Source organism: Schistosoma haematobium, chromosome 2 (genome assembly GCF_000699445.3).
Source record: "Schistosoma haematobium chromosome 2, whole genome shotgun sequence".
Lineage (NCBI taxonomy): Eukaryota > Metazoa > Platyhelminthes > Trematoda > Strigeidida > Schistosomatidae > Schistosoma > Schistosoma haematobium.
In genome coordinates, this window is record NC_067197.1 from 16,642,900 (window position 1) to 16,670,333 (window position 27,434).

Genomic DNA, 27,434 nt, shown 5'->3' on the forward strand with positions numbered 1-27,434 from the left:
CTGTTATCTCTGCTAGTTAATGTAGTTCAAAGTAAATCAACACAATTAATTGTAATTTAAGTTACTTGAATCCAGACATTTATTGAATTAGACATGATTGATTTTTCTTTTTTTTTTTTGTAATAGACTCAAACTCATCCATCACCTAACCCTAGTTGTAAGGGGTAATCGTAGCTTGTAGTTTATATTTATATTTTTTATGTTTTTCGTTACACTTTTCAAACTTAGTTCTATTGATTTTTTGTACTCGTTGTTTTCTATTAGATTCGTGATACTTTTTGGTGGCAATTAGCTGTTGACCAGTAAGTTATTCAAGTAAAGGTACATTTCTGGATCTTATATTTATACTTTTATCATGTCGTACTACTTGATTTTTTACTCAATATGAGAATGGTCAATCAGCTTCAAACCCTTATTCTTGCATGTGGAGTTGAATTATCTATAAAAGACAAAATAGATATCTGGTTCTCTTGTTTTGATGATGAATTACAATGAAAATTTCCAGTTTTTAGTAATTATGCCAGCACTAGCTACGCCGTTACGGAGATAATTAAAGCACAGTACGTTTTACAGTAATATACAAGATCTTTTATTTATGCTTAGAGCAATCATTCTTAAGTCAGGAGATTTCATCGAAAGGGAAAACTGAGCAAACTGTTACGGAATATTGATTCAGAGAAAGACTTAGTTAATAGCCTGTTATATGGAATAACTGTGACATAGGTCAACACGTATTTTAGGAAATAAGGTAGCATCCTAAAATAGTTTGTCTGAAGACCTGAAATTGCAAACAACAATATCTAGAAAACTAACGAAATGTCACAGAGATAATTCTTGATATTTCCATTTGTCAAGTACAATATCAGATATACTGAAGTGTAACTTTATGTCTTCCAAGTGCTTCTTGAGTCTGAGTTAGTAATTCTGCGGACGAACTTAGAGTATAAGATAAAGGTGACAAATCAACTGAAGGAGTTGAGAACTTTCAAAAAGCAGATGATCAGAATATGTAACACTGCTAAACACATTATTAAATCATATTGGCTAGCTTAGAAATAGTTTGGAAAGGATTATAAGTAACTAGAACAAGTCATGGCGTTAGTTCATTATGCCATTTTCTTTCGTTCTGAGTTGTGTTGAGAATTTGAATCCATATAACCGGAGTCCACAATACGACTGTGCTTATAGACGCGTACGACATGGAATATGGTTTGTGTCAGTGAGACAGATGGACCTATTGTTTATTTTATCTTAGTACTTTAGTTTAATAATGTCGTCCTCGTCTTCATTTTTCTAACTTTAACTAAATTCTATGTATCAGTTATTTTACTACTATTGATACAAGTATTCCAGTCTCCTTGGTTTTCATAATAATAATATCATCTGATTGTCATGATAAGAAATATGGTAGTTTGGATCAATATACATTCATCTCGGGTTATACTGTGTATGTGTACATATTCTGTACAAAATTCTGTCTGAAATGATAACAATTAAATACGCCACTTACAATATATTTTATCACTTCTTTACACCGCAAAAAATTGTATTGGTTTAGATTTAATATAAAAGAGAGGAGTTGTTAACTCGTCGAAGCATCCAACAAAATAAATGAGATAGAAGTTACAAAAAATATTTGTCTGAAGAACAGTTCTGTTATTAATGAATATACATAAATTAGTTACAAACAAAAATTTGTGAATTGTATGGGGTGATTAACACGTCTGTATGTCTAGAAAGAGAGAGACTTCCTCCAATGATAACATAAAGAGTAATTGCAACATACGTTATAGTAAATGATCACAGGTAGCTGGAACTAAAAGCACACAAATATGGGAGCAATTGTGTTAAAAAAAATATTCAAGGAATGTATGAAACTGAAAATAGCTGTTATAAAGGAAGAGAGAAGGCAATTATGATAATAAGCATAGTGAATGTTATTATTTTATGTATATACTTTAGGGCACTGCATAACCGATAAACGTGAGTTACACCATACGTTCAGAAATTACTAGATATAAACTATTTACTGAAAGTTAACAAGTAGTATAAATCAATATACACAAAATGAATTGAATGAGGAGAGAATAGACAGAAACTGCAAACGAACTTTACGAAGATGAGAAGAGATTTACGTGAAGAAATTCTTATTTTAATTGGATATCATTTATTTCAACATGAATATACGTCACATATATTTACCGTTAGATTGTCTACAAAATTTTCATGAGTAGTTTGATTAAATCTCCATATGATAAGGTTAAAAATGTACTTGACTGGTCTTATGAAATTATCCAACCCTTTAACCAAATGCTTTTTTTACTTGATAATAGACCCTTTTTGTATGATTAATGATATTTCACCCTCAGGTTTTTTGGCATCGACGATGATCTGTTAGGAACGATCTTATCGTCTTCTAAAAGAAATTATTACGATAAGATTTTAGTTTGTGGGGCACGTATTTCATAATAGTAAGTGGTAATACTAATATGACTACATATACTGTTTATAATTCAGCTAACATAACTTTCGATATGTCTACCATCTAACTTTCAATGAGATAAGTTGCTGACCAGTGAGTAGACTGACTGTAAGGAACAGTTATTTTTGAGGTATCTCTTTAAATATGATTATATAACGCATAGGTTACATTTGTAGTGCAGTATTTCAATGAGTATATTGTATAAAGCGTTTTTATTGAGTAAATGGTGTTACAATTAATGCTGTTGAATCGAGAATTGAGAAAGTTAACAATAGTGATGTATATGTTGTCTATATTTATTGCGAAATAAAAGTTCTATCTTTTGATGCTTTTATTGTACACCTGTATCGTTTAATGACTCAATGAAATATAGAGACAGTAGATTGACTTTAATTCTGTAAAACCTGATGGTTTAGTTTGGACTTCTTAGACTGAGTCAATCTACGTTAACCTACCGTAAGTGCATACTTTACTAGGTAAAGCAATAGTTTAATACTAAAGTAACTTCAGTTTGGTTATTCAACACTTCTATTTGATGTGACCAGTTTCATTTACTCATATCATTCAGAAGTATTTAGGACTGTTTTGTATATTGAAAATCTAAAAAATAAATCGAACTCTTGAACCATACTACTGATGATGATAAAGTAGTATCAGTCAAGAAACAAAATAACATTATCGTATTGTATTGTTGTCAAGTTTATTATCCGTTCATTTTACCGTCAGTCAATCTGTTTCTGTGACTGAAGTCATTTACTTTATGAAATACTTTTTATACTCATAGAAACACACATCTTTAATCTTTTAACAACTCTTTTTTCTCAACACTTAACTATATATTAAATAGTCAACTGCACGAGCATTTATCATAATATTGGTTCATATCAGTTGCTATTGATTATCATTTGCCATAACCAATAAATTTCTGTAACGGTGGCAAGATATATAGGACCTCTTCTGAAATAGGTGATGTAAATATTTAGAGTTAAATATATTTGGAGATAATCTACTAAATACATGGATAAGTGCACATCATCAGGTTTTTAGACTCAAAGAAGCATCGTTGTTGTAATATGTTCGCATATATCAGGAGATTTCGTCAAACAATATTGAGTTTTTCATCAAAATATGTATAGAGTAATTGGTAGTGTATTTTCATCGATTAAAAACAGGACTTGCTTTCCAGAACTATTTGGATTTTTTCGGAATTATAAAGTACTAAACAAAAGTTAATAACATAACTGTCAATGGTGAATCCATTTTTGTCTTACATCAGTATAACGACATAAACGTAACTAATTGTTTTGAACGATGCATACGATTAGATGATATTTTGTAAAACAGACTAGTCATTGTCTTATCAAGTGTTCGAAGTCAAGTTTTGACAATTCACGCTTGCATTGAGCTTACAACATAAAAATAAAAATTCATTTGTATTAGTCGTCCGAATCTTACCATTGATGTTTAGAACTGTAATTGGTCAATCTCTTTTGGCATATGTAAGTCCAGTGTGGTTGCCTCGATATTTCCATCGTAAAAAAGAGTCTGATGAATTGCAATTCTAAATATCAATGGAAAGATTTACACAACCAATACAAATGAGTTGAATTTTACACCGTTGTACAATCTAGTGGCTCTCTAGACTCATTAGTTTAGTTGATAACGTGATGGGGTTTGAGACGAACGGTACCGTATTCAAGTCTTGGAGTGAAAATCAACTCGGATACAGGCACATCCTACTGACGAGTTCCAAATAGGATGAAATGAGCGTCATGGATTCCACTGCTATCTATCACTCATATCTCCAATAAAAGTGAAAATGTTCAATGTTAAGTATTTCCTCTAAATCTTAAAAATCTAAAAGAATAAAACCTTTTTTACATTAAAAAAAACAATGCAACTAAAATTTTAATTAAATTTCCAAATGGTTATTCATGACAGATTGATATTATCTCTTCTTATTGAATAAGTTAATATTATTGTTCAACATATGACTAACAAATAGCTAGACGAAATATTCACGATTATCAGTACAGGGTTGTGTAAATTGTTGAGTTTTGATTGATATTATGAACTGATCAATGTTAGACCATCATTGAAGACCTGGAACTACTGGACGGCTGCCTTGTCACAGTATGGAACCCTTCAGCCAGTTCTCATCCATGACCCCACACTTGGAACTCGAACCCAGGACTTTCGGTCTCGCGTGCAAAAACTTAACCCTTAGATCATTGAGCCGGTATCGAGATGTGTTACGGTTAATTAGATAATGAATTAATAAATACTGGGTACTCGATTAGTTTGATTTAGTTTACTTGGTAACTGATAGTAAACTATTCGGAAAGAGTATAGTATAATTATATGTTTTATATTTCATAAATATCTCGCTTACAGAGACAATATACTTCCTATATGGTTATTTGTTGCAGAACAACGACAACATCAGTGTTCGAAAACATAATTTAAAGGAACTAATTGTAAATTATATATTGAAGGTCCAATTAAAATTGAATAAATAAGCGAGGTCACAACTTTTAAGTAAGTGACTTTTTTGTTCAATATGACTTCCATAATGATTGAGTATAATGATTCATCAGAGTAATATTTGCTTTTGATTCAGTATGATATTCTGTAAAACATAAATTCGTTTACGAAGTGTCGTTCATTTGAGATAATGTTTGGATTAATTCAGTGTGAATTTGATTCAGTATGTCATGTAGCATGAAATTATTGTAGTAATTCTGTGTATTTCCCCTATTTGTGATACCCATTAAATAATAATCAATTGTGAGTAAAATCGTTTTATAAATGAATTCGATTTTAGGTTCATGTTGAAACATTTTGGAGGGTAATTAAAATCTTTATCTGAATCAGTTTCTTCATATTTTTATTTGTGTCTGATGTATGGGTGAGGAAAATAATGAATGCTAGTTTGTCTGGTCAGACAAGTATTAAATGAGTTATATATTTTCTTATCCTTATTACTATTGTCTTTGTTGTCGTCAATTTTTAGTATAGAAATATATTTACGTTCTAATCAAGCTAGTCAAATGTTCTTGATCTGAGTTGTGTTGAAGTCCTGTAGAATGGACACTGGAAGGGTATCTGGCGTAGATATTCGTCTAAGGTAAATTAACGTCCCATTCGTGTTGACAGAAAACCAAGCGCTGTAGAAGTGTCATGTAAACTTCAGTAGTGTATGGTTTTAAGTATTACAGCAGTATCTGCAATTACAACAATAGATCAAAAATAACTTTGAAATAGGTTTTTCACTGTTTTTTCTTCTAGTGGCTTGTTTCATGACAACTTTAAAATGAATAGATTTCAATTTAACATGAGATATATCTATGATGAAAACAGTTAACTTAATGACATCTTATATGAGTTTAAGTTCACATTAGAATCGGAGGTGAGCTAATAATTTTAGTTCATAGATGTTGGAAAGAAGTGTATATAACTGGCTAGACTCCGTGCATTACGAAGGATACCAGTTGATCAGTAGTCTCATATTCAGGCAGACGGTCAATGAATGTTCTCTAGATTTAAGTGGTTCACTAAATTTGTGACATCGTCATTTTAAATGATATTCTAAATCTCCTGTCCAACCTTGTTATAGTCAAGTGGCTACACTGAAATGCTCATGTGCTGTCGACTGAACAATATTCACTAGTGTGAACTATTGGATTCCGACTAGACGACTGAATGTTCTCATACTATTAAAAATGAATATGCTACAAGATATGAGCAAAGATAAAGAATCTTACATTTATGTAAACATTCAGACAATACCTTTCAAAATTCAGTGAATCATTAATCAATAAAGGTCCACAGTAAAAAGCATCACACCATCAGCTTATTTTAGCCGAAACTTGATATCATGTAATAATATCAAGTATACGTTAAACCAGTACATGACATGTAATTCATCAGCTCAAAATAAATTAGACTTGAGTCAGTAATTGACAGATTTCATGAGATGAGTAAAACAAACATAGTTGATTATTTTGGATTGTATCGATTCTATAGAATAGTTCTTCCTAAATTCATTCACCAAAATGATTTATCTAACCTTACTAGGAAGAAAAATAGTACATTTACATCATATTACCATAAGACTTATTCCATAAATAATCAAGTGATTCACTTATATTTTAATATTGATAAACTTTTTATATAAAGATCTAGTTAGAAGTGTATTTAGAGTCGAAGTTTTAATTTTGTTTTTGTTTACTAATATAATGAGTATCATATCCAATAGAGATCACCTTGACCAAATGGACTTAAAGTGATAAAACCTGTTCATTTTATTACATTCCATTGTAAGTTGATAATCTATATTTTAATATTGGTGACTGGATTATAAGACAGTTATTAATGAGAGGAGAATTTATCAGGTTGCATTTACAGAATTGAGTTTTGTTTATGCTATAAGTAATACTTACTAGTTCATGATGAAAGACAACAGAGAGATAATTCAATCGATTCAAAAACTTTGTTTTACACAACTAGTTTACATATCATTCCGTATCATACCATAATTAAGAATACTATGCAATAGGATTTATTTAGTTGAAGTAGAAAAATAAATAAATAAATATGAAATATTGGCATCTTCTAAAAGTTTATTGGCATTGTTTTTGTGATGATTCAAGTTGAATAGGAATGATATGAAATAATACTAGTTAGTCAGTTGTACTATGCATAATGAATAATTTCTGTTTTTGATTAAGATCTTTTATCTAACCATTATTACAGTATACTTGGTAATTGTGTTAGTTTCCACTAGTTCTGAAAAATTGTTTAATATTTGTAGTTGGTTTACTGTAGTATATAAACTATATATATATATATATATATATATATATATATATATATATATATATATACGTTTACTATTGTAGGTGAAATGGGACGTCTACCGGAAAAACGAGCTCACAAAAGCCCTGATACATCTGTCTATGTTATGACTTTATGTCCGGCTTTTTACCACGTGATTTATCCACCAATCAAAATACGACTTATGCAATCTTAGCACTGTGCCAAACCAATGACGTTCGACCGGTATGAGAAGCCTAGCGTCCTTATTGGACCTATGTCCGCCTAGCCCGTCCACTTGAGTCCAGAACATCAATACCAGCTTCCACTATGCAAACCGATTCGAATCTTTTTTTCAGACATACTGGGTTTATATATCAACCAAACACACCGCAACGCACCATAAAATATTAAATAACATTTGTACACAATAAAGCCAAAAAGTGACCATGAGCGTGAGAGGCAGTAGTCAATAAACTGAACATAGCTTGAGAACCGTAAATCGTACAATAATAAATTCTAGGTCAAAATGAAGCTTATAATAAGAGGAATATAAATATACATAATCTAATTATTGAACAGTTGTACCATAAGAAGGTGTAGATAATATTAGTCAATTAATATGTCTCAGAAGTTACTCATAATTTAATCTTCGCTCAGATATAACAGTCTATAGTAACTCAGCTATTAACTTGACTTCAAACCCAATGAATCTTTGTTTAATAGATGGTGTCACTCTTGGATTTGCGCAATTCATACCCGTCACTCAATATCTAGTTGTTGTAACTAGGCAACCAACTCTTTTATGTGAGGTGTTGTTGTTGTTATGTACATATCGATCCCGTTTAGTTCTAATTTTTACTGCTTTTACTTGACTATCGGGAACAACTGCAATTTCCATGACTTAAAGTAGAAACACAAACGATTGATGCAATAAAGATTTATTGACTCCCTAAAACAACAACTCTAAACAAAGTCCCAAAATGAAATCCAGCAACAAAATTAGACCGAAATACAATCATTTATATACTTAATTTCACACACACCTAATAATATCACAGTTACAGTAAAAATACATACAAGTATAGTACACCTGAATTAATACGGGGAATAAAATTGTCACACTAAACGAGAGTTCACATTTGTAATATAGAACAAAGCTTATTCCTGATAAGTCTTCTAATTGAACGTTAGATTCGGTTTCCAAAACTGTTCTAGCAAACCCCAGGCTAAATTTACACAGCAACTTGAACACGAGAGAAAAAGCGTGAAATGTGGGAGAAACGCTTTATTACAAGAATCGTTTATGTACAGAAAATCTAGGGTATTTATAACATTTCAGATGGCCTTGGGCTTCCGGAAAATTCCGGAACGTCACCAAACATAGTAGCAGTATACGTGATCACCCAATCAGAAATGCGACAAGTGACTTTTCATTTTCTAAATTTTTCTGGCGAAACTATTGAATGATAATTGGATAAGGTGTTTCTCAGTGTTTTCAGAGCCTTTTTTGAGGAATTTTCTGAATCTCCCCAACAATACCTAATCGACACAAGAAAATATTGACTTCAAACTGTCACTGCGAACGAAGTGTGCATCTGTCACCCAGGCGGTAATTCATCATGAATTGATACAAAAAAATATTGACCTAAATGGTGCCATCTTGTGATCCTGTCCAATCACTAATGAACACACACCATTCGCATCAAAAAACTGTAGCGTGGTTAATCTGGAATGCGAACTATAATGTTGTAAACAAACAACTTAGCGATACGGTTTTCAAGATGGACTTCCTTACAAACTTATAACCAACACTTAATAATCTAAAAAGTCAATGAAAAGATAGATAAACAGTAGTTTTCGATGAATTTTGTATAGCCATTATGTATTGTGATAATCATATACTATTATCCGTAAGTATTCATCTTTACACCTGTTTTTATCGACTATACGAGCTTTGTTTGCCCACTAGAAAATTGAATGTTCAAGTTAATCTAGTCTGTGTAAACAACTTTATCAGATATTTTTATTCATTATTATTTGGTACATGAAAAATAGTTCGAAATTTTCCCTTAACATTCTTTTTAGATGAGTACACTACATGGTATGTTCACCATACCAGATCTATACGATTAACAAGTAATAAGTAAATTACCATTAAAAAAAATTAGAATGAGACAGATGACATAGGTAAAATATCCCTTATTTCTTAACTAAAAAGCTAGATATAAAGAAAAGGGAAGAGAAAGGGTAGTTTACTGGTTAGAAATTATTCCATTTTACTTGTATAGTCTTATTCAATCTTTCAGTTAATCTGAACAGTATTGAAATATACAACCAACGATTACTACTAACAGTAGTAGGATCAGTTGTTAATGCTAAACCAATGACTATTGTTTCACTAACATTTCATTTGCTTTTTGTGGTTGATTTACTATATAATTTGATAATTAACTAATGTGATATTTGTACAGTACCTGCTTCTAAGTTATAGGTGCAATATTTACCTAGTGGTGTTGTGTCCTGTTATTGAAGTTCAACATGGCCTAAGATTTTACGGATTTAAGAACGAAAACGACTGAGCTTCTCTAATAAGATCGGTTCTCTTCGAAACTGACAACAGTCAATTATGCTCAAAACATCAAGCCTCGATGGCTAAAACAAGAAGAAAACAGAATTGCAGGTAACTTGATATTTTGATAGAACAAGGAACTCAAACGAAATTGGTACAAAAGTTGTTACTATAGTAGTAGAATATGACCTTAGAGCATATAGCAATTTAGGGAACTAAAAAATATGACTACTAATCAGAGGGTAAAGGTCATGTGGAAAATCGAATTGGTAGAAAGTATAAGAATGGTTATCGTTCCTGAAGAGATTATAGCCCTTCTAATAAAAACTAACTAGCCTTGAGACCGCCTTAGCAAGTGGTTATTAGCTACATGCTCAAAAGTTCATGTTCAATGATAAATCTCAGGGATACAGTATCGTTATTTATATTTAAATCTTGATTTTCATTATTTTCTGTCAGCTGATAAGTTTCTACGAAAAATCCTCCAGAAATGTCGCGGAAATCATAAAATTGTCATCTAAAGTTCATCTGACATCAATCGATTTGTCAGCTAACTTTAATTTTACAGATCCATATTTTTCTCAATTACGATGTAACATTCTTCCTCGTGATAAAACAAACAAATTTCATTCAATCCTTTTGCCTAATTGATTTTACCTTAATGAAAATCAGTAAATAACACCAAACTCAATGTATCTTTCATTTAGTAAAGTTTTATATCTGTCACTATTATTATTATTATTATCTTATTATTATTATTATTATTATTATTATTATTATTATTATTATTATTATTATTATTATTAGCTTTATTCAATATTATATTTTTGGTACAATATAGAATTCTCAGCGTAAAGTATTTCAACAAGTTTCCGTTTCTTTCTTCTTGGTCGGTCCTGGCGATAAATATTGAGTGATCGTCAGTTAGATGTTAGCAGTTCAGTAAATGAACATCTGAATAATGTGCATTCTTTTCGCTGTATATTGCCAGCAACCACATTGGCTCTTGTTGAGTTTTTTGTAACTTTGACAACGAAAGGTTGTACACTTTTCAGAAACGCAGCAGAATAGATCATGCGATTAATAAACATAATGATATATTAAAACAAACAAAAATAGATAACTTGTTGAAATATATAAATGGCAGAAATAGATAGCCCATATGCTCAAGCAGGCCGCCCATGTTGAAGGTGAATGAAAATTGTTATCATTTAAAGCATTATTAATCGTGTTTCGTTAATCATAGCGTTAAATTGTTCACCATTTTCCACAATGATTGTATTTGGTTGTGTTATCTGAAAACCTTAGTTTTATTTCAACTTTATTTTCATTATAAATTCCACAAAGAAGTACAACCAAAGTAGGAATTAAACCTAGAACATTTTTATTGTGGTTGTGTACATGTAAATTTGTTTGGCTGTTAGAACAGTCATGTAATGTGACCAATGAAGATCATATAACTTATGATGTAGTTGACTTTACTAGTTATGACTTTTAATTACACTTCCAGGATTCTATTTTAAAGGCTAATTCAAATGTCGACTCTCAAGTGATTCCTTAATTGGTAGCAGTCTACGACGAACAACATGTACAAATTAATCATATTTGGTAGTTATTTAGTCTTCTATTAACACTATAGTAAAACGGTATTCAGCATTTGAACATTAAATAGAAAAAAGTATAGTAAAATACCCTGTCACAATTGATTAATGTCCAATTATTAATCATTATTATATGGTAACATTGTTCACTTTGTAATGATTACCTCATTACTACAAGTTAATAAATCAATGTTGTACCATTTGATTTTATAAACCCCCAAATGCCCTGGTACGGCCGAGAGTGGGGAGAGTCCGCTCTCACATGGCCACGCGTATATAGCCTCTGCCAGGGAAGTCCTACTCACTGCCTTCTCGCACCACGGGTGTTGTTTACGAAAATGAGAGGACGAAAAGCGAATGTCCGGCGCTCTAACCAGATTCCAAACCAATAGTGCACATGGGCTCCAGTATCCTGCGGGAACAAATGGCGTATGAACCAATTGTTGGTCACCGGCTTCCATGGGACTGCATCTCCCGACGATGCTCCACTGCCTTGTGGATCAGACCTTCAGGTCGAAGGCTTGGGGAGTGGCCTCCTAAGAAAACCACCTGCTTCGGTTTGGGCACCCCGGCAGTATCACAACCCTCACACATATCGAATGAGATTTGTGTGGTGCATATGTATTTGGTGCCTATTTGTACCAATATCTATGTGTTAAAATAATAATAGATTAGTATATAGAATTTCTTTCTAATTTCCAGTTAAGTATCATACATAGTACAAGGTTGAGAAATAACAAATAAACTAATTACAATTAATATATGTGATTCCGTAATATGCTTCATTTTCAACAAGGATATCAGAGTTGTTCAAACATGATTAGATAAATAATCAATATTTAAAGATTGTATTACATAGGAACAATTTTTTTTTGTTTCATAACAAATGATACAATTGAGCATGTAATAATAATAGTAATAATGACAATAATATAAATGTTGTAAGGATTATACTGAATACCTTCCAATGAATATATTAATATTTCCTAGACAAATTGTAGTCGCATTATATTTGCGACTAGAGATTTGTTTTGAAGATAAATATACGCTAAACCATATTATTATTATTATTATTATTATTATTATTATCATCACCATCACTACCAATGAAAATAAAGAAAAAGGTTATGATATTTATAATAATTGTGACGTAATATTAATTGCAACTACGTGACTGGTTTTTTTTTATATTCCTCCTGTAAAATTAATTTTAATCATTTTTTGTTGTTGAATGTATTCTTCAAGTTGTGACAAAAGACATTGAAAGGGACAGTAATAATAATAATAATAATAATAATAATAATAATAATAATAATACAGTGTAATAAATAAAAAAAATTAAAAAAAACCAACAAATGAACATAGAAAAATTATTAATTCAGTAGTCTCTTGTAAATAATTATTGTTATGTATTGAATGTAACTGGGTAGTTTTTACTATCACTATTATTATTATTATTATTATTATTATTAACAGTAGTAATATTGACAAGAGTATTCATTAAAGGGAATTGTTTGAATAAGTATATTTGAGAAGCAAGTACAAATAGTATTTATTTGTTTAGACAATAGATAGATTAACCAAATTATATTTCAGTTACATATTAGTTCATAACAATACATACTATAATATGTATACATTGGAAATGATAATTCACTAATGATGTGTATGGTTACTAACTAGTATTCTTACAGTTGTTAAAGTAAATATAAAAATAATTTACACTACATTTAAGTAATTTTATCATTACTATTTACTATAATCATCATTTGTTTCAAAATTTATTGTTTCAATTAGTTGTTGATATCGGTAAATTACAATTTACTTATTGTAACTTGTTTGAATTACGTCGTGAATTAGATTTCCGTTGGTTACTATGATTATGTTGTTGTCTGTTAATGGAAGATTGATGTGATTTTGTATGATGCACACGAAAAGCTGTATATGATGAAAATTCTCGATCACAATCTGTACATGATACTAAATTGGAAGGTTGAAGACTCCGTTGCGATAATACTGATGATGATGATGCTGATTGCTCAGTAGTATCAGGTGAATTATAATTATTTATTGATAAATCTTCTGAATAGTTTATTGGTTGTTCTTGTTCTTGTTGGGGTTGATGATGGCGATAATGCTGTTGCAACAGTATGTTTGGAGTAGTAGGCATTGAACTGGTGGTTTTCATATTCCAGTCAATATTGGAAGGGACTGTTTCACTTAATGAATGGCATCTCATCAAAGGTTTGATTAAGTTCACCGTTTCTGTTGTTGTTTCCGATAAAGATCTATTATATTTAGAATGTGCTGCGATTATATGTTCTTGTAATCCTTGAATATCTTGAAATACATGAGAATCTTGACGACAGATTGAACATTGAATGCCTGATGAGTTAGATTGATTATTCTGCCGAATACAATTATGTGATGTACTTGTGAGATCTGTAGGTTCTTCTGTTGATAATTCTAAACAATTTGATTGCATTGGTGGTGTTTCTATGGCAGACTTTTGTTGCATGTACAACAAATTACTATTATCATGAGTCTGGTCATTATTTATGGTTCTTCCTGGTGAACAGTTAGAATTGATAAAACTAGAAAGTAGGTTGAATAACTGTTGATTTGATGTGGAATTTGGATTCATAAACATATTTGAATTAGATCCATTCGTTGGTAATAATGCAGTAAGTAACGCATTTGATGTTAATGATAATAATTGTTGACGTAATTCATCTGACTGATAGGCATGCATTAAAAATAATCGTACAATCTCTTGTATTTGTAAGCTATTTTCATTTTCTTGAGTCATATTACCAATATCATTAACACCATTGCCAATATTATCATTGATTGATGATCTAGGTGATATTGTATCATAAGGTGAATTTGGACTTTTTAACTTCATGTTTTCTTCTAAACATCTGATACTACTATCAATTTTTGAAGTAGTCACACAATTATTATCAAACTTACAAGTTGATGATCGGGATTTCTTATTTGCTGATGGTCGGTGTTGTTCCACTTCATCTATATTATCTTTAACCTCATTAATACTTGCATCATTCTGATCTTTTAATTTATTCATTAAAGCTTTCCGTTCAACTGCTCTTAAAGCTTTTAATTCTAATAATTTGGTATTTTGTACACTACTTGGTATAAGTTTACCTTCTTTAATTGCTTTTAATTTCAACACTGGACAATTACGACCACGATGATAATGTAGATTACTTGGAGAAGTATACCGTTGTCCACAATCATCACAACAATATGGTTTTTGACTTGGTTCATAATGAGATTTATAATGTCCTGTTAATGAATAACGATTAGCAAATAATCTTTTACATATACGACATTTATATAAACCATCACTTGTTCGAAGACTTGTATCCATAGCTTCAGATTTTCCAGTAGACAAATAAGAAAGATTTGAAGATCTCAAGTCTAATTGTAATGAAGTTTTATTGTTAGGTGAAAAATTATACTTTAATTTCATATGATCAACTTCACCAAAGTTGTATGCTTCATTTGAATCAAGAGGATAAGATATAGCTCTTTGTAATGAAGGCGATTGAGAAATATTTGAAATGCAACAGTTATCCTCTTTTGAATTGATATTTACTGGAGATTTTCTGTACAAAGATGAAGAATGTAGTGAAGTAAAGGCTGTATAAAGAAAAATAATAAAGTCATAATTAAGTGGAAGTATAAATATAAACTACAATATGTTTATACACATAGTTCCCTTTATTATTTTAAAGAGAGCAAGAATAAAGATTGGTGCAGAATAATATGAATTCATTTTATTTTGTTAGGTTCTCATCAGCTACTTACAACCTAAAATATTTGAAAATCAAAGTTATTACAGTTATTGACATATTTATACATAAGAGGGTGATTAAGGATTAATATATGTATAATGATGTAGCGAGGATTCCGAAAGAGTTAATGAGGTCATAAATATTTTGTTTCGAGAAGGGAGAGAAGGTTCCAGAACATTGAAATAGTGATTAGAACTCATGGAATTAAAAAACACATTAGATGATTACATAATGAAGTAACTGAAAATAGATTAATGGTAATAAAGAAAGGTATGAATTGAAATTAGTCCGTTATGAATGATGTAATTTTAAAATCCAGAAAAGGTTGAAATAGTGAATGACGTAATAAATAAAAAAGGGGGGTAATTTTACCAGGGTTTTACTATTTTGTATATATATAGATGTATGTATAATCCAGTTATGCTGCGAAATTTTCATGTTATCCTGGATACTATCCAACTATCGATTCTATACATGTTATATATTATAATAATGACAACATTTTATACAACAAATACTGTCGAAAATTTCCTTCATCAAGTTACAAAAAATATTTTTAAAAAACTATTGAATTATAAATATTACACATAGTGAATCAAGAAAGGTGTACCTAACATACTACTCAGAGGTTTGATTTTAAAAAGATTGAATAGTCGATAATAATGAAACTAAAAGAAAAATAAAGTTGATATGATGACTTTTGAGTGTCTTATCGATTTGCCGTGGTATATCAGATGATGTTGTGGAATTTCCCAATAGGATCGCTAATTAGGTGTATAGAGTGAAGTTTCGAATTACATTATTGATCTATTATAAATGTATTCAAAGTATATTTCAGTATCATATTCTGAAAAAAAATCATAAGGTCATTCCATCTATTTCATCTAATAGTCAAGGATACTGTCAAGAAAACACTTTGAATGTTAAGTACAATTTGGTTATATTCAGATCATAATCTCTTGACTATAAAGGTTTAATTTAAATATCAGATTCCGATGGGATTTAGGTCTTTTCAATGCTTCATATACTTTATGTAAATAAATCACCATACAAATGATAGTTAAGTAGTATGGTGAAACATATTTAATTTTGCCATCTACGTATAACTTGGAGTACACTATTTGAGGTTTGTCTGGTATTGAATAGCAATGAAATTTAGGACGTGTATTTCATTTTTTTAAAAATAAAAAGTGGTTAATTAGGTATGTGAATTCTCTCAAAGATAAAAATATTAGGACTCCATTAACCAGATTATTAGGTAAGGATATCTCAAACAAGTTCTAACAAATATTTCTTTAGTTACCGAATGTCAAAATGGGAATTCTCAAAATATTGCTTTCCTTTGTTTGCCTGAACTACTGATCAAAATATCGTAATGATGTTACTTCTAATAACATACTAACGTCATCTAGAGAATTAGGGGAAAATCAAAGAGTACTGAACGTCTGTTTTGTTGAAACCTGGGTCTTCTTTTTAGTGAGCATACATGACTCCACAGGCGACTGAAACTTATAAACTCGAGTCTCAGGACTTGTGGTGCCAGCAGTACCCAACCAACAACATCAGTTAATGGTAAACTATATTATAAATTGACTATAATTTAAATATGCATATCATTCAGTGATTGGACAATAAGGTGTTCAGCATGATATCTGAATGTCCTTAGCACGAATCTATATGGGGTCATGAATACACTTTGCTGATTAGTCCTAAAATGTCTATGATACATGTGTATAGTGCCTTTGAATTAATATGGTTACATAGTTGATGTTACTTGATAATGAAAACTTTATTCACATAGAGCAGTTTTCAACTAATCGATTGCTTAAAATATTACCATCTTCACAAAACAAACATTAAAATTTCGCTTTAAGCTAATTAGAAATAAGGAAGTATGAATATTGTAAGCAGTATCAATACGACCACTATTTATCAGTCTTTTTGGCAGGCTATTTCTCTAACTAAAGAATATATGCACGAATATTGTGTGTAGTGAAAAACAAACAATCCTGAATGTTTCAGTCATAAGACATACATTGGTTAGTAAACATATTAACATGGCGAGGTCAAATACTGCTCAAATGTTGTCTTAAACCATATATATGTTTATGTTTATACAAGTGTTCTTTGTATACCTTTCAGTAGTCTATCATATAACATCTCATTTCTCTATAATCAATAAGTTGATGGTGGTTGTAAATGTAACTTTAGTAAACAGTTAAATTAATGACGATTCTATCAGATGTAGACAATAGAAACAGTACACTGTATAACCATACAGTTTAAAAATAAACAATAAGTTTAATCAGTTTAGCTAGTTCATCGCAGTAAAAAAATAGACAATTTAACATAAGTATTAAAGACACAATGAAATCAGATGAATTGAATGAGAAAAGACCAATACAACACTAGAGTTAGGATAGATTGACCTAATAGTTAGGGTAATTTGTAATAAACCATTTCACAGGTACTCAGTATTAATAAAGTGTACCTTTAGAAGATAGCGTAAATTACAATAATCCCCATAGGAATTCGAATAATTTATCGAGCTATATTTTAAGGAATCATACTGTACTGAAAATATCCAGGGTAGTGAAGATTGTTGAATTTTATTGAAATCACGAACCGATCAATGTTAGACGGCCATTGGACACTTGAGAGCACTGAACGACCACTTCATCTTAGTATAGGACTCCTCAGCAATGGGTTTCCACGATCCCCAGCGTGGGTCTCGAACCCAAGACCTTCGATCTCGTGTGCGAACAGTTAACCTCTAGACCATTGAACATTGTTCTTCTAGTAGCATTTTGTATGAATTATGTATCTCTTAACTGCTTTCATTGGCTTCGTCAATATTTGTTGGTAATATTCATTGTGAACGGACTTCAGTTAAATTGACATTGGAAATCAGAGACCGCTCGTTATCTGTTACATACTAGAATGGAATTACTCACCAATACATACCTGCGACCACCTCATGGACCGAACCCAGGACTTTCAAGTCCTGCGACTCGCTCTTAACTCATAGACCATCCGGTTAGAATACAAAAGTACACATTTCCAACTCCAACCGATTGGCTATATAGCGTATCCTTCATCCTGTTTTACAGCCGATCACCTAAATTCCACGGGTCATAACTTCCCACAAGAACAAGAAATCATCTCAAAGTCAATAATAAGCACAAAACTATAGTTCTTTCGCATCCTAATTTAATTTTTAGATGGCATTAGTCAAGGAATAATTTCAGTTCGAATACAATATATATTTAAGCATTTTATATTCTATTGTTTCAGTAAAGTGTCAGAAAAAAACTGAATTTCCTTAGTATTCATAACTCACGTATTAGTTAATGGCCAAAGAAGGAAGAGAATATCTGAGCTAATAAACGAAGATGTGTTACACTATTCATATATCAAGATTGGATGAAATTCCCTCAAAGACTGTATGAATGGTCATATTAAGGAGCTTGTATTCCCATTTCTACTTCGGAACATAAATATTTGGGCTATGTTGTTTTCCAAAGTACAACTCTACTGAATTAGAATTCAAACAAAGTTAGTTTAGAGGTATGTTCACTAACAATGATATCTTAAATGGTAGTAAAAGTCAGGTAGTCAAAAATCCATTACATATAAGAATTTACGTGTTTTAATGTTAAGAAACGATGGAATTTAGAATGAACTAATTGGTAAGCAGTCATCAATCAACGAAATCTATTCCAATAAAGTTGGCTCCTTTTAAACTTCTTAACTGAATAATAGTTTATTTATCATTAGCGGAATGAATGAATAAACATCTTTTCAGATAATTTTAATAATCCATATCTATTTTTGCTTGAACGTACAACTGAGCCCTCTAGTCTTTAGACGAATGCAACAGTACTATATGTGTTCAATTTGAAATGGTTTGGATTATATCACTTTTGATGTCTTGACTGAATTTTTATCAGTCTTGGTTGGCATATATACATCTTGTGCGGATTGCCTCGATGTTGTCATTATGAAACAAATTTATGGAATGTGGCTAGCAGTGGAACCGAAGATGCGCATTTGTCCCATTTGAGACTCATCAGCTGGATGTACATGCATCCCATAGTTGATGTCCACTTAGGGACTCGGACCCGGTACCGTTCTCTACAAGAGATAGGGCGTTATTTACATGATTACTGAGTTCAGGTAGTCATTCCCTAGGCGATCTGCAAAGGATGGACATATGATGACCAAGATTAATCAAAACTGATCATTCAAGATATCCACTGTGGGATAATCCAATTCATTTCAAACTGAATTAAAACTCGTACCCGTTGTAGAAATGAGTGGCTGCTTGGACTCAGTAGCTAGGAGGTTAAAATGGTGGTGTTCAGAGCGATCGGTACAGGAGTGGAGTTCTTGAATGAACGTAAAATCTGGGATGCAGGCACATCAATCTGGCGAATCTTAAATAGGGTGAAACACGCGTCCTCTTTTTTCTACCAGCAACGTTCTATGAATTATATACTAAGATTTTTGTGTGGCTGTTAGGACTAGGTAAGTGACATCTGCGTTTGCAACATTCAAATAGTTTAGTGGGCCAATAAAAAAATAATATCTTCATGAGAAGCAACAAAAGAACACCAAATTAAAAAGCCACGTGTAGTATATCAAGTAATTTATACAAGAACTAGTTAGTTTTCTCTAATACATTTACCTGATTCGTATTTTTCGTCTGTATTAAATTTCTTCAACGTTATTCGAGTTGTTAAAGATGATTTTGCTGCGGAAGATGATGATGACGACGAGGAGGGAGAGGGGGATGGAGAGGGTGAGGGGCAAGTAGCAGATGCTAACTTTATATCATTCGTCAAATGTGTTTTATCTAAATGATCATTCTATAAATAGAAAGTGAAATAAAATTAACATGAATTATGGTATAACTAAAACAAATAGACATGCTAATAAACACAACATTAAAATTACCCAATATTGTGCGTATGGCTTTATGTGGGTGGATATATCTGGGCAAAACAAATAAACAAATGATAATAAAATGGAAGTCTGTGTACATTGTAAATTAACTAAAATTAAGTAAGTGAATCACAAGACTTTGAATAGATTGATCAATGGGATTATGTATGCTACATGATTAGCAAATCCCGGGTTCAAACCAATATGAAGTAGTGTTGTGATGTATGCTACTTATGTCCGTCGACATAAGTAGTATGTAACACCAATCAGAAGTGGAATGTCTATCAAAAGAAGGCTGGGAAGATTGAACTGAAGAAAACCGAAAGGGAAACATATAAGAATTAAGAATTGGAAGAATCATATAAGATGTAAAGGACAACTAATATAAAATGTGCAAATGAAGTATTTAATCTATAGTTGTTATAATTTAGGAAAGCACTTAGTAATTTTGCTCTAAACGATAAGTTGTTCATCCCTCTCCCAAGTCTAACAGTGCATCAAATTGGTTTGTCATACATTCAACAACAAAAAAATGACACAAAATTAACAAAATAGTAAATTTTATACAATACGTACTACTACTTACACATGCAGTTGTAAACTTTATTATTCAGATAAAAGAAAGCCATCAATCATTTGACTCAGTTAGAAGTAAAAAAACGTTATTATTTATGGACTCATTATTGAACATTATTATCATGGTGTTAATGAGATTCTATGAACGATGGAATTCACTGATGTCAATAGTAAGATATATGTAATCTTCTGCATTTGATAATGATAGTAAAAGATTGTAAATTGACTGTAATCAAAATTATGAACTTCTGAATCTTGACTTAATGGTCTAAAAACATCGTGTTCATTAAAAAAACCCTAAATGGGTTAGGTTGAATCCATGGAGATGGTGTGTTAGCACATTACTGATAAGTTCATAACTCTGAAGAAACATTTGATTTTCAATGATGTTTCAGCATTTATCAATCCATGAAGAAAATCGTTTTCAAATCTACATTTATGAACCTTATAAACACTCGTATAATGAATGTTAGTCAAACTATGGTTGGTTATCAATGATTTTCTAATTCAATGGTAAAAGCCTAAATTCTGATCACTTTGTTGATCAGATTCATAATAGATAAAAACTAAATTAAATTGTCAGGAAGATTTTTAACGTGATAAAATGTCACAACTAGGTTTCAAACCAGTTATGTGAATTATTCTGTGCAACTCTTGCAAGTGGTAACTTTGATATTAATCTAATTTAAATATTCATTTTCAGAAAATACTATAAACTGTGAATACGACTGAATCAGTGATAATAATTCCAACTAGTATAATGGTGTGTGCTACTGATGTCAACAAATATAAGTAGTATGTATCAACAATCGAAAGTAAAATGCATGGAGGCAAAAGGTTAAGAGGATCGAAGAGAAGACAATGGGAACAGAGAGTGATAGATATGAAAACGAAAGAACCAAATCTAAGACAATTAGTTGACATTTTGCGAATAAAGTATTCACTGTATAGCCCTCAGATTTTACCAAGACATTCTGTAATTTTATGTTAAAATACATTTGGTTATCCCCACTTGTGTTCTCATTCACTACAGTATCTTTCCCTTTAAACTGGATTTATTTCAGAAACTTTAGTCCGGTAATCTATAATTAACGACTTTGACATTTTATTAAGGTATCGATGTTTTCATTTACCATAGTCAATGTAAACTTTTGGTTTACTTATCTCAGGCATTCTGTTAGCTTAATATTCAAAAAATTATTGAATGCTTTAACTATTTCACAAGTTGTATCTTATAGGCTTTCTATCATAAGCTTGTTAGTTATTAACAATCTTTTTTTCCAATATATTCACTTTATAATAAGTTCTTATGAAATCTATAAAAACAAAATAGAGCATTTGTCAAAAGAGAATTAAGTTTGATTATAATCAGAGAGGGGTTTTGTGGAGATTATCATAATCTAATAATTGAATTCATGAGTCAATCGAAGCTAGAACATCATGGAGAACCTGGAAGCACTGGACGGCCGTTTTATCCTAATATAGGAATCCTCAGTAGTGCGCATCCACGATCCAGCTGGCTCAGTGATCTCAAGGTTAAGCGTTCGCGCGTGAGACAGATGGATCCAGGGTTCGAATCTTGTGGGGTGGGATCGTGGATGCACACTACTGGAGAATCCCATACTAGGATGAAACGGCCTTCCAGTGCTTCCAGGTAGTCTAGCTTCAACTGACTCGAGTTATAATAATTAAATTGACTTTGAGTTGCTTATATTAATAAAAGGTGATCAAAATGTCATCATTATTTTCATGTACATTTAACCTATCACTTATTATTATTATTGATTAACATACTATTCAATAAGAGGTTTAGATATTAGTGATTATTTTTAATTCTTTTAAAAACTTTACTCCTTTAGCTCATAATCTGTTTAAATCAACCATACTCTGTGAACAAGATGATCTATCCAATTCTTTGATTTATTTTCGGCTGAAGATGTCAGTTTAAAAAAAAAATTTTCGTTATACAACACCATAGAAACCGATCAAAAGTACGCAAATCTTTCGCATAGTAATTGATAAATATATTTTGATATAATTAGAAAAACAAAAGAAAAAAGAAAAGAAAGAAATATCAAATCAATATACAATCAAAGCTGATTCCATTGTTATGTCATATATAATTGGTGCAAAAGAATATCTGATAATTAATATTTTGTATTAAAGAAAGCAAGGTACATTAAAATGTAGAACAACTGATGAGTAAACGTATGAACTGATAAGAAAAGTTTTAAATGATTATCATATTATAAATATATTATGACTAGACAATGTAGACAGAAATATGCAATTTACAACTGAATAAGAATACTTTTGAACAAGATAATTTAATGATACAAATATTGTTTTTAATAGTTGAGATCATGAGTCAATTGAAGTTAGACCATCATGGAAAACCTGGAAGCATTGAACGGTCGTTTCGTCCTACTGTGAGACTCCTCAGCAGTGCGCATTCACGATCCCACAAATATTATTGTAGGTTAAATAAGTTAAAGGGATTTAAAATATTATGAAACTTTAGTAGGATTCAAGTTATTTTGAAAATTTAATGTATATCATCTTTTAAAAGAGATGGGAAAAGTATTTCGAGAAATTCAATATTAGGTACTGAGTAAAAGAACTATTCTTTTTGATATTGTTGTGATTTTATGGCCAGGCGTTTTATCACGTGATTTATCCACCAATCGAAATACGACTTATACAATCTTTGCAGTGTGCTCAACCAATGACGGTCGACCGGTATGAGCAGCCTAGCGTCCTTATTGGTCCAATGTTCGCCTAGCCCGTCCACTTGAGTCCATAACACCAATACCAGCTTCCATTATGAGAATCATTTGTTTCAAACATACTTGGTTTCTATACCAACCAAAGAGACAGCATCATACCATAAGGTAGGAAACAACAATTATACAAGATCAGGCCAAATGTGAACTCCGCCTGTAGCTCTTCTAGAGTTACTGCCGGTCCCAAGCCCTGGTAATGGAGGAGGGTTGGGGATGGGGTTAGCGTCCCTATCCCGTAGAAAACTAACTCGCTAAAAAAACGCTTACCAGAAAAAATAATCCAAACCATTTTAACTCTTCCCTGAGAGTTAGAAGGTCTTCATTTAGAAGAATTATGACGCTTCATGGTGAAAGCCGAGCTCCTTCGGAAGCCACGAGGCCGATGCCCCTTCTAACAACCAGAGCAGAAATTTTTATAGGTACATGGAACGTTCGAACAATGTGGGAAACCAGGAAGACCAGTCAAATAGCAACCGAAATGAGGAGATACAACTTGGCAGTACTGGGAATCAGCGAAACCCACTGGACCCAAGCTGGACAGAAAAGGCTAGCTACGGGAGAGATGCTGCTATACTCCGGTCACGAAGAGGACAATGCTCCACACACTCAGGGAGTCGCTCTTATGCTGTCCAAAGTAGCACGAAATGCACTTGTAGGATGGGAATCTCATGGATCCAGAATCATCAAAGCATCATTCAAAACAAAGAAGGAGGGGATCACAATGAATATTATCCAATGTTATGCACCCACCAATGATAGCAACGATGACATTAAAGATCAATTCTACGAGCGGCTGCAGTCAATCATAGAGAAATGCCCAACAAAGGACCTCATCATTCTCATGGGAAATCTAAACGCCAAAGTCGGAACAGACAACACTGGATATGAAGATATCATTGGACGACATGGACTGAGCGAGAGAAACGAAAATGGAGAAAGACTTGCAAATCTATGTGCATTCAACAAATTGGTCATAGAAGGCACAATATTTCCATACAAACGTATACACAAAACTACATGGATCTCACCGGACCACACCACAGAGAACCAAATAGATCATATTTGCATCAACAAAAAATTCTGAAGGACAATGGAAGATGTGAGAACCAGGAGAGGTGCTGATGTAGCTTCAGATCACCACCTAGTTGTGGCCAATTTAAAACTGAAGCTAAAAAAGAACTGGACAAGTGGACATACAGCACTACAAAGGTTCAATACAGCCTTCCTTCGAGATACTGACAAACTCAATGAATTCAAGATAGCTCTCAACAACAGGTTCCAAGCCTTACAAGATCTACTGAAAGAAGAAGAAACTACTATGGAGGACAACTGGAAAGGCATCAAAGAAACATTGACTTCAACGTGTCAAGAGGTTCTCGGTCTAAAGAAATACCATCATAAGGAATGGATCTCTACAGAAACACTGGACAAGATCAAAGAAAGGAAGAACAAGAAGGCAGCAATAAACAACAGCCGAACACGAGCAGAGAAAGTCCAAGCACAAGCTGAATACATAGAAGCAAACAAACAAGTGAAGAGGAGCATTAGAGCCGACAAGAAGTAGTACGTGGAAGAACTAGCAACGACGGCAGAAAAAGCTGCTAGAGAAGGAAATATGAAACAGCTTTACGATACAACGAAGAAACTAGCAGGGAATACAATAAACCAGAGAGGCCGGTCAAAGATAAAGAAGGCAAGTCAATCACTGAAATTCAACAACAGCGTAACAGATGGGTAGAATACTTCGAGGAACTCCTGAATAGGCCGGCTCCAATGAATCCACCGGACATCGAAGCAGCACACACAGATCTTCCCATAGATGTCAACCCACCAACGAAGGAAGAAATCAGAATGCCCGTCAGACAAATCAAGAGAGGGAAAGCAGCAGGACCCGACAACATACCAGCTGAAGCACTGAAATCAGATATCGAAGCAACCACAAGCATGCTTTACCTTCTATTCAAAAAGATTTGGGAGGAGGAACAAGTGCCGATGGACTGAAAAGAAGGACACCTCGTCAAGATTCCAAAGAAAGGAGATCTGAGCAAATGTGAAAACTACAGAGGGATCACACTACTGTCAATACCAGGGAAGGTCTTCAACAGAGTTTTGCTGAACCGGATGAAGGATGCAGTAGACGCCCAACTTCGAGATCAACAAGCTGGATTCCGTAAGGATCGGTCGTGCACAGACCAAATTGCAACACTACGGATCATCGTCGAACAATCATTTGAGTGGAACTCGTCACTGTACATCAACTACATTGATTATGAAAAGGCATTTGACAGTGTAGATAGGAGGACGTTATGGAAACTTCTTCGACACTACGGAGTTCCTGAGAAGATTGTCAATATTATCCGGAATTCATACGACGGACTACTATGCAAAGTAGTGCATGGAGGACAGCTGACAGATGCATTCCAAGTAAGGACCGAAGTCAGACAAGGCTGTTTACTCTCTCCCTTCCTCTTTCTTCTGGTGGTCGACTGGATTATGAAGACCTCGACATCTGAAGGAAAACACGGAATACAATAGACAGCTCAGAATCAATTAGACGATTTGGACTTCGCAGATGACCTAGCCCTCCTATCGCATACACACGAACAGATGCAGATGAAGACAGTCAGTGTAGCAGCAGTCTCCGCATCAGTAGGCCTCAGCATACACAAAGGGAAAACCAAGGTCCTCAAATTCAAAGCGGAGAACAGCAATCCAATCACACTTGATGGCGAAACTCTGGAAGATGTAGAGTCCTTCACATACCTGGGAAGCATCATCGATGAACAAGGAGGATCCGATGCAGACGTGAAGGCGAGGATCGGCAAAGCAAGGGTCGCATTCCTACTATTGAAGAACATATGGAACTCAAAACAACTCTCAACCAATATCAAAGTGAGAATCTTCAATACCAACGTCATGGCAGTTCTACTGTATGGAGCTGAAACTTGGAGAACTACAACAACCACAATCAAGAAAGTACAAGTATTTATAAATAACTGTCTACGCAAGATACTCAACATCCATTGGCCGGATACCATCAGCAATAGCCTTCTGTGGGAGAGAACAAATCAGCTTCCAACTGAAGAAGAAATTAGGAAAAGACGATGGAAATGGATAGGACGGACATTACGCAAATCGTCAAACTGAACCACGAGGCAAGCCCTAACTTGGAATCCTGAAGGAAGGCGGAAAAGAGGAAGGCCTAAGAACACATCACGTCGGATAATAGAAGCAAATATGAAAACGATAAATTACAACTGGACGGAGCTAGAAAGTATTGCCCAGGACAGGGTTGGATGGAGAATGCTGGTGAGAGGCCTATGCTCCTTCACGAGGAGTAACAGGCGTAAGTAAGTAAGTAAGGCAAAATGTGGATGTGAACGTGGGAGACAGTAATTAATAAACTGAGTATAATTTAAGAACATTAAATCGTATAATAATAAATTGCAGGTCAAAATGAAGCTTATAATAAGAGAAATATAAATATACATAGTCTAATTACTGAATAGTTATACCATAAGAATATATAGATAATGTTAATCCATTAATAGGTCTCAGAAGTTACTGGTAATTTAATCTTCACTAGGATATAACAGGTATAACTAATTATGTTCCAGGATTTCATTAATTAGTAAGAAACTATATGAATTAATGCAATGAATCGGATCTATTTAAATTTCATTTAATGGAAGGCAATAGTTTATCTTTATTGGAGTAAATTACTCTTCACTAATATCTTTCTCAGATAAAATGTTTATTTCTTAGGTGATTTAAAACAATAGTTATCATGGTTATTTATGAACAATACTTAGATAACATACTCCTAATATTGAGTTCGGATTC

At 32.6% G+C, this 27,434-nt stretch overlaps 1 protein-coding gene across 1 annotated transcript in view; it reads right to left on the reverse strand.

Moving 5' to 3' along the window:
• Window positions 1–12,031: 12,031 nt before the first annotated feature.
• Window positions 12,032–27,434, reverse strand: part of MS3_00006338 (uncharacterized protein) — a 34,838-nt gene continuing 19,435 nt past the window's right edge. The window contains exons 5-6 of the mRNA XM_051214468.1: window positions 19,976–20,156; window positions 12,032–15,133 (exon numbers count right to left, since the gene is read on the reverse strand). Coding sequence (XP_051067646.1) covers window positions 13,296–15,133; window positions 19,976–20,156 — 2,019 coding nt within the window. The 3' untranslated portion in view covers window positions 12,032–13,295. The remainder of the gene's footprint in view (window positions 15,134–19,975; window positions 20,157–27,434) is intronic.